The 9,815-nt window shown below is 50.2% G+C and overlaps 1 protein-coding gene across 1 annotated transcript in view; it reads left to right on the top strand.

Annotated features, from left to right (window-relative positions):
• Positions 1 to 282: 282 nt before the first annotated feature.
• The window catches only part of LOC134910573 (zinc finger protein 318-like), an 86,710-nt gene continuing 77,177 nt past the window's right edge, over positions 283 to 9,815 (top strand). The window contains exons 1-2 of the mRNA XM_063918765.1: positions 283 to 1,193; positions 2,702 to 2,787. Of these exons, the coding sequence (XP_063774835.1) occupies positions 357 to 1,193; positions 2,702 to 2,787 (923 nt within the window). The 5' untranslated portion in view covers positions 283 to 356. The remainder of the gene's footprint in view (positions 1,194 to 2,701; positions 2,788 to 9,815) is intronic.

Below are 9,815 nucleotides of genomic sequence, written 5' to 3'. Positions count from 1 at the left end.
AAGAGGGTTGTTTGAAAATTTGCATGAAACTATTAATTTTCCTTTTACGAATGTATGCGAGCATACTTATCACATCCACATATAAAACTGCGGATTGTGATAAATATGACCAAATTGTGACCGGATTGTGATAAATATGTCCCTTGGTGAGCTGAGTTCTCTCATAGACGCTACCACTTAGCCGGGTGTAGTAAAATGGCGGCTGTACACAGCTGTGAAGCCGCCAGGACGGGTGTAGAGAGATGGCGGGCGCAGCCCAGATGACGTAGCGGCGTCAGATGCGTGCCCTGCGCCATTAGAGCTTACACAGACTGTTCGTTGCCGCCGCCGCCGCGGCTAGTGCCCCGGTGTTCGTCATGTACCGGACCCCGATGCGGCGTGGCCCGTCCCCGGACACCCCACCCCTGCTGGGCCGCGACAATAGTAGTAGTAGTAGCAGCAGCAGCAGCAGCGGCAGCAACTCCTCCAGCAGCAGCTCACGGAGCTGGTCCCGGGGTAGCTCTCCGCCCAGGTCGCACCGCTCACCGGTCAGACGCGGCCGCTCCAGTTCCCGGGGCCGCTCCCCTGGCCGGCGCTCCCGCTCCAGATCCCACGGCCGCTCCAGGCCCGCAGCGCAGCACCGCTCAAGGTCCCGGCACCGACGCTCACCCTACAGGTCAGGTCGCTCCCGCTCCAAGCATAGGCGCTCCTCGACCCCTCGCCGGTCCCCGTCCCCGCGCCACCCTCCTAAGACCCCACGCCGCTCCCCTTCCCCCAGCCATGAACCAAAGACCCCACGCCGCTCCCCATCATCCCCACGCCGCTCCCCATCCCCCCGCCGTCACCCAAAGACCCCACGCCGCTCCCCATCCCCCCGCCGTCACCCAAAGACCCCACGTCGCACCCCATCCCCCCGCCGTCACCCAAATACCTCCCGTCGCTCCCCATCCCCCCACCGTCATCCAAAAACCTCACGGCGCTCCCCATCCCCCCGCCATCACCCTACGACCCCACGCCGCTCCCCGTCTCCCTGCCATAATCCTACGACCCCACGGCACTCCCCTTCCCCCCGCCACCACCCCATGACACCACGCCGTTCCCCGCCTTCCTGCGATCAATCAGTGAGTCCCTGCCGATCCCCATCACCCCGGTACTCTGACCGGAACCGCTCCCCACCGAAATCGAGGCTGTATGAGAGCAACAGCGGAGAGCAGGTGAGTGCCACGCCCCTGCGATACTGTGTTGCCATGCCTACATGGAGTCATTGGAGCCTTTTGCTATGTTCCTACCACTTGACTTTGGAGCCCCTGACCCTCCTCCATTTAATACCTGCCCCCTTCCATTTTGTCACATGCTCCCTCTCCTCCTTTAGTCATGTTTGCCAACCCTATCACCAGCCCACTCCCACATTTACGGCCGTGCCCCATCACCTAACCCATTCTGTTGCTTTTCTGCTTCTTAATCATGTGCCCATCCCATCCTGTAATCGGAAGGCAGTCAATTGACTGCCGGATGGGATCACGGCTGTCAATATGCAGAAGCCGGAATCCCCACACAAGCTGCAATACCGGTGGTTGGAGTCCCGACTGCCGGCTGGTTTCCACACTTGGGTGGTGGTCCACGCCACTACCCGAGGGGGAATTGAACCCTGTGGAATGTCGACACCGCAGCGAGCCCGCTAGGGGACACACTGCGCTCGCCGTCAGGATCCCGGCGTTGGTCTCCTGACCGCCGGGATATCAAACTGATCCCCTGTAATCATGGGCCTGTCTAGTTGCTTTTATCTTCACATCGTTGCGTGCTCACTTTGTCATTTGCCCCATCCCCTTTAGTCATGGTTGACGACCCTGTTACCAGTAAACTCCCCAGTTGTGGCCTTACCCCCACCACGTTCCTGTTTTGTAGCCATGTGTCCTGACCCCTCCAATAGTCATGGGCCTATCCTGTTATCTGCGACCCAATACCCGCTACCATTGTCATGTACCCACCCCATTACCCAGGGGCGTTTTGAGACTCCGTGTTCAGCCTCCTCGTTCGGGCCTCCTCCTCTCTGCCTGGAGTGCTGTAGATTCTGAGCACTAGAGGGCTCAGACTCTACTGCGCATGCGCAGATCTCCGGGAAAATGGCGCGGCGGACATTTTCCCTGTGATTTCTCTACTGCGCATGCGCAGAACTCCGTGAAAATGGCTGCTGAGCCATTTTCATGGACTTCTAATTGCGCTGCGGATGCCGGAGCTGGACTTCGGAGGGGTTTGTATTTTAAAAATGGGTGCGGTGGGGGCCCCCTCTGGACTCAGGGGCCCGTGTGCACCGCTCACACAGCACCCATTATAGAAACGCCAGTGCCATTACCTAACCACTCCCTCACCTAACATCCCTTGCCTGCACATTCCCTCCATAACACTCGACAACCCCATCACCAATCCCACCAATCAGGTACAGGTATGTCTCATCACCTCCCCGTCCTATAAATAAAGGACCTCACTGTCTATCAACAATGCATCTTGTAATCAGACTTGTCTCGTCACCTGCCCTTTCCCTTAGTCACAGATCTGCTTCATCACCTGTCCTCCAGTCTGAGGTATGCACAGTCCTCCACTGGTCCCACGTACTCCCTTTCAGATCCTCCCCACACTGTTCTGGTTACCGCCCCCATCCTCTCCTACAGACACCTATATTGTTTCTGTACCATCCGGTATTAACTGACTTTTTCCTCCACAGCGTCACTACTCGCCCAGTTACCGTTACAATGCAGCCGGTGACCGCCGCTCCCCTGATCACCCTCGGGCCAACCCCAGTGCTGACAGGTACAATCCCCCACACCCCATGAAAAAGGCTGTTGTAGAAGAGAAATGTTATTGCGTGTTATAATGGGTGCAAACTGGAGCGATATTGGGATGATTTGTGTTTTAGTAACGCCAAATCGTCTACATCGCCTAGTGTATTCTAGGGTGATTTCTGCTCTACCGCGGTCACATGCGATGTCGTCCGGTTGGCCTTAAAACGTCCCGATTGCTGGTTCGGGCAGTGTGTACCAGGCTTTAAAACAGATCAGCTATTCCGAGCATAGTGATCAGTTGCTAGCATCAGTTTGTTTTTTGGCTTTTAACAGGGAATTTCAGGCAGAGGTACTCTTAGAAGAAATCAGATTTTTATTTGGTAACTTCAAATTTGAGTATTGTTATCCTTTAAATCGTACAGGGGACTGTATGTACAGGTAGTAGGGCCTATTACAGGTCAGACCCTGGAGGTTCTCACATGATAGTAATAAAATTGTAATTAGGAAAAAGGAGAAAAGTACTCTTTGTACACTCTACCTTAATATAATGAAACTTTAACTTAGCTTTTAATGGATAATGGTAAAAAAAAAAAAAAAAAAAAAATCATTAATCAAATGCTATAGTAAAAAGTAAAATATACTTCTAAAAAAACTGTTGACAGATGGTGACCATACTGTTTTTCCACCTGAAAAGAGGGAGGGCATCAGCTTTATGTCTTTATAATCTGGCGTACAGTAGTACCATATTAAATCACTCAGTGGATAAATCCATCACCAAACCAAGACGAAAATATAGCCAAACAATTATGTAACATTAGTGGGAGAGCAAAGTCCCAATAATGATTGCCGGTACACAGCAAAATACATCGGTTGATCACAAATCACACGAGATCTATGCAGGTCCAAAATTACAGTCTGTACCTCCAGATATGTCCTTTTCGGACAATTGCTAGTAATTGTGTTGGTACATATTCACTGCATAGGATATTGTTTCTTACATTGGGCGGAATTCAATTGTACTGCATTCCAGGCTCGCACTCCCGGGTGGGTGGCGAGCTGAAATGCATGAAAAGTGAGCCGTTTGGTTGGGTTTAGCTGCTTTACCCAGCTAATCCCGACCTTTATGGGCACGATCAGGGCAAAAGCAAACAAACATTTGGACGTGCAAACCAATTGAATATAGCCCATAGTGTTTAAATGGAAAGTGTCGGTCAAAATCTCACCTGACCAGCCATGATACAGCGCAAATCAATTCTAAATGGTCAGTGGGGCATCTCCTTGTACTAGGTGTAACAATGGCTATTTGTCAGATTACAGCTGTATTGGTCATGTACAATATGGCGGTCAGTGGGGAAAACCACTAATTTACCTGCTCAGCTGTAGTTGATGTGTGTGACTGGCACAGAAATGTATGCATGATACAGAGTGCAATTCAGCAACAGTGAGTACATACAGAACCTGCACAGAATCAATTTTAAGAAATACGTGCTTTGCATGTACTCCCCATCACACATGTACATTATATACGTTAGAGAATAACTGCATACTGCTTTTGCTTAGAAAACAAGGCATAGCAATGTGTTTCTTCATTTCAATTTTTGGGTGACATGAATAACAAATTAATTGAACATTTTGATGTGAAATAGAAGCGATTATTTCTGATGTATCAGTTGGAAGACTGATGTAATTTATGAAGTTATCCTTTACTCTTACACATTACTGGGTATATATATTGTGACAGAAGCACGTAGACTGAGTACAATCCAACTCACTTTATTTCCACCTCAGGCAGGTTACACAGTATGTGCAGGTTATGCAGGTCAGGTTTTACAGGCAATCTTTAAACAGCAGCACATTATTCCAAGTTCATAAAAGCACAAGTAGTACAGATTCCAAATGGCTCCTAACGTAACCCCAGACCCCCAACCTATCGCCTGATCACTTACTGGCATCAGGAGCAATGACCTACAGTACTGAACAAACACATTTTCTCTGACGTCCTAGTGGATGCTGGGACTTCCGTAAGGACCATGGGGAATAGCGGCTCCGCAGGAGACTGGGCACAAAAGTAAAAGCTTTAGACTAGCTGGTGTGCACTGGCTCCTCCCCCCTATGACCCTCCTCCAAGCCTCAGTTAGATTTTTGTGCCCGAACGAGAAGGGTGCAGGCTAGGTGGCTCTCCTGAGCTGCTTAGAAGTAAAAGTTTAAATAGGTTTTTTATTTTCAGTGAGTCCTGCTGGCAACAGGCTCACTGCATCGTGGGACTAAGGGGAGAAGAAGCGAACTCACCTGCGTGCAGAGTGGATTGGGCTTCTTGGCTACTGGACATTAGCTCCAGAGGGACGATCACAGGTTCAGCCTGGATGGGTCCCGGAGCCGCGCCGCCGGCCCCCTTACAGAGCCAGAAGAGCGAAGAGGTCCGGAGAAAGCGGCGGCAGAAGACGTTCCTGTCTTCAAATAAGGTAGCGCACAGCACTGCAGCTGTGCGCCATTGCTCTCAGCACACTTCACACTCCGGTCACTGAGGGTGCAGGGCGCTGGGGGGGAGCGCCCTGAGACGCAATAAAACACTATAAAAACCTTATATGGCTAAAGAAATGCATCACATATAGCTCCTGGGCTATATGGATGCATTTAACCCCTGCCAGTTTTCCTGAAAAAAGCGGGAGAAAAGGCCGCCGTGAAGGGGGCGGAGCCTTTCTCCTCAGCACACAAGCGCCATTTTCTTTCACAGCTCCGCTGGAAGGACAGCTCCCTGACTCTCCCCTGCAGTCCTGCTACAAGAATCAGGGTAAAACAAGAGAGGGGGGGCACTATTGGCAGCAAATATAAAACAGCAGCTATAAAGGGAGAAACACTTATATAAGGTTATCCCTGTATATATATATAGCGCTCTGGTGTGTGCTGGCAAACTCTCCCTCTCTCCCCAAAGGGCTCGTGGGGTCCTGTCCTCTATCAGAGCATTCCCTGTGTGTGTGCTGGGTGTCGGTACGATTGTGTCGACATGTATGAGGAGGAAAATTATGTGGAAGCAGAGCAATTGCCTGTGTTAGTGATGTCACCCCCTAGGGAGTCGACACCTGATTGGATGGTCGTATTTAAAGAATTACGTGACAATGTCAGCACTTTGCAAAAAACTGTTGACGACATGAGACAGCCGGCAAACCAATTAGTGCCTGTTCAGGCGTCTCAGACACCGTCAGGAGCGCTAAAACGCCCGTTACCTCAGATGGTCGACACAGACCCAGACACGGATACTGAATCCAGTGTCGACGGTGAGGAGACAAACGTAATGTCCAGTAGGGCCACACGTTACATGATCACGGCAATGAAGGAGGCATTGAACATTTCTGACACTACAAGTACCACAAAAAAGGGTATTATGTGGGGTGTGAAAAAACTACCAGTAGTTTTTCCTGAATCAGATGAATTAAATGAGGTGTGTGATAAAGCGTGGGTTTCCCCCGATAAAAAACTGCTGATTTCTAATAAATTATTGGCACTATACCCTTTCCCGCCAGGGTAGATAAGGCGCTCACACGCTTATCAAAACAAGTGGCGTTACCGTCTCCTGATACGGCCGCCCTCAAGGAACCAGCTGATAGAAGGCTGGAAAATATCCTAAAAGGTATATACACACATACCGGTGTTATACTGCGACCAGCAATCGCCTCAGCCTGGATGTGCAGCGCTGGAGTGGCTTGGTCGGATTCCCTGACTGAAAATATTGATACCCTGGATAGGGACAGTATATTTTCTCTATCGTCCTAGTGGATGCTGGGGTTCCTGAAAGGACCATGGGGAATAGCGGCTCCGCAGGAGACAGGGCACAAAAAGTAAAGCTTTTTCCGATCAGGTGGTGTGCACTGGCTCCTCCCCCTATGACCCTCCTCCAGACTCCAGTTAGATTTTTGTGCCCGGCCGAGAAGGGTGCAATCTAGGTGGCTCTCCTAAAGAGCTGCTTAGAGAAAGTTTAGCTAGGTTTTTTATTTTACAGTGATTCCTGCTGGCAACAGGATCACTGCAGCGAGGGACTGAGGGGAGAAGGAGTCAACTCACCTGCGTGCAGGATGGATTGGTTTCTTGGCTACTGGACATCAAGCTCCAGAGGGACGATCACAGGTACAGCCTGGATGGTCACCGGAGCCACGCCGCCGGCCCCCTTGCAGATGCTGAAATCAGAAGAGGTCCAGAATCGGCGGCTGAAGACTCCTGCAGTCTTCTAAAGGTAGCGCACAGCACTGCAGCTGTGCGCCATTTTCCTCTCAGCACACTTCACACGGCAGTCACTGAGGGTGCAGGGCGCTGGGAGGGGGGCGCCCTGGGAGGCAAATGAGTACCTATAAAGGCTAAAAATACCTCACATATAGCCCTAGAGGCTATATGGAGATATTTAACCCCTGCCTAATTTTTCTAAATAGCGGGAGACGAGCCCGCCGGAAAAGGGGCGGGGCCTATCTCCTCAGCACACGGCGCCATTTCCTCTCACAGCTCCGCTGGTCAGGACGGCTCCCAAGTCTCTCCCCTGCACTGCACTACAGAAACAGGGTAAAACAGAGAGGGGGGGGCACATTTATGGCGATATTTTGATATAACAAAGCAGCTATAAGGGAGCACTTATTATAAGGCTATCCCTGATATATATATATATAGCGCTTTTGGTGTGTGCTGGCAAACTCTCCCTCTGTCTCCCCAAAGGGCTAGTGGGTCCTGTCTTCGTTAGGAGCATTCCCTGTGTGTCTGCTGTGTGTCGGTACGTGGGTGTCGACATGTATGAGGACGATATTGGTGTGGAGGCGGAGCAATTGCCAAATATGAGGATGTCACCCCCTAGGGAGTCGACACCAGAATGGATGCCTTTATTTATGGAACTACGGGATAGTGTCAACACGCTAAAGCAGTCGTTTGACGACATGAGACGGCCGGACAATCAATTAGTGCCTGTCCAGGCGACTCAAACACCGTCAGGGGCTGTGAAACGCCCTTTGCCTCAGTCGGTCGACACAGACCCAGACACAGGCGATGACTCCAGTGGTGACGGTGACGAATCAACCGTATTTTCCAGTAGGGCCACACGTTATATGATTTTGGCAATGAAGGAGGCGTTACATTTAGCTGATACTACAGGTACCACTAAACAGGGTATTATGTGGGGTATGAAAAAACTACCTATAGTTTTTCCTGAATCAGAAGAACTAAATGACGTGTGTAATGAAGCGTGGGTTGCCCCTGATAAAAAGCTGATAATTTCAAAGAAATTATTGGCATTATACCCTTTCCCGCCAGAGGTTAGGGAGCGCTGGGAAACACCTCCTAGGGTGGACAAGGCGCTAACACTCTTATCTAAACAAGTGGCGTTACCCTTTCCTGAGACGGCCGCACTTAAAGATCCATCAGATAGGAGGATGGAAAATATCCAAAAAAGTATATACACACATGCAGGTGTTATACTACGACCAGCTGTAGCGACTGCCTGGATGGGCAGTGCGGGGGTAGTTTGGTCAGAATCCCTGATTGAAAATATTGATACCCTGGACAGGGACAATATTTTACTGTCGTTAGAACAAATAAAGGATGCATTTCTTTATATGCGTGATGCACAGAGGGATATATGCACACTGGCATCACGGGTAAGTGCTATGTCCATTTCGGCCAGAAGAGCTTTATGGACGCGACAGTGGACAGGCGATGCGGATTCAAAACGGCATATGGAAGTTTTGCCGTATAAAGGGGAGGAGTTATTTGGAGTCGGTCTATCAGATTTGGTGGCCACGGCTACAGCCGGGAAATCCACCTTTCTACCTCAAGTCACTCCCCAACAGAAAAAGGCACCGACTTTTCAACCGCAGCCCTTTCGTTCCTTTAAAAATAAGAGAGCAAAGGGCTATTCATATCTGCCACGAGGCAAAGGTCGAGGGAAGAGACAGCAACACGCAGCTCCTTCCCAGGATCAGAAGCCCTCCCCGGCTTCTACAAAAGCCTCAGCATGACGCTGGGGCTTCTCAAGCGGACTCGGGGACGGTGGGGGGTCGTCTCAAAAATTACAGCGCGCAGTGGGCTCACTCGCAAGTAGATCCCTGGATCCTGCAGATAATATCTCAGGGATACAGGTTGGAATTAGAGACAGATCCACCTCGCCGTTTCCTGAAGTCTGCTTTACCAACGTCCCCCTCCGAAAGGGAGACGGTTTTGGAAGCCATTCACAAGCTGTACTCTCAGCAGGTGATAGTCAAGGTACCTCTTCTGCAACAAGGGAAGGGGTATTATTCCACTCTTTTTGTGGTACCGAAGCCGGATGGCTCGGTAAGGCCTATTCTAAATCTGAAGTCCTTGAACCTGTACATAAAGAAGTTCAAGTTCAAAATGGAGTCACTCAGAGCAGTGATAGCGAACCTGGAAGAGGGGGACTTTATGGTATCCTTGGACATCAAGGATGCGTATCTCCACGTTCCAATTTACCCCTCACACCAGGGGTACCTCAGGTTCGTTGTACAAAACTGTCACTATCAGTTTCAGACGCTGCCGTTCGGATTGTCCACGGCACCTCGGATCTTTACAAAGGTAATGGCCGAGATGATGATTCTTCTTCGAAGAAAAGGCGTATTAATTATCCCATACTTGGACGATCTCCTAATAAGGGCGAGGTCCAGAGAACAGCTAGAGATGGGATTAGCACTGTCTCAAGAAGTGCTAAAACAGCACGGGTGGATTCTGAATATTCCAAAATCCCAGTTAATGCCGACAACTCGTCTGCTGTTCCTAGGGATGATTCTGGACACGGTTCAGAAAAAGGTTTTTCTCCCGGAGGAAAAAGCCAAGGAGTTATCCGAGCTTGTCAGGAACCTCCTAAAACCAGGAAAGGTGTCTGTACATCAATGCACAAGAGTCCTGGGAAAAATGGTGGCTTCTTACGAAGCAATTCCATTCGGCAGATTCCACGCAAGAATTTTCCAAAGGGATCTGTTGAACAAATGGTCAGGGTCGCATCTTCAGATGCACCTGCGGATAACCCTGTCTCCAAGGACAAGGGTGTCTCTTCTGTGGTGGTTGCAGAGT

This window comes from Pseudophryne corroboree, chromosome 4 (assembly GCF_028390025.1).
Source record: "Pseudophryne corroboree isolate aPseCor3 chromosome 4, aPseCor3.hap2, whole genome shotgun sequence".
NCBI classification, from domain to species: domain Eukaryota; kingdom Metazoa; phylum Chordata; class Amphibia; order Anura; family Myobatrachidae; genus Pseudophryne; species Pseudophryne corroboree.
Note: the sequence above shows the minus strand (reverse complement) of the source record. Positions and strands in the feature narration are given on the sequence as shown.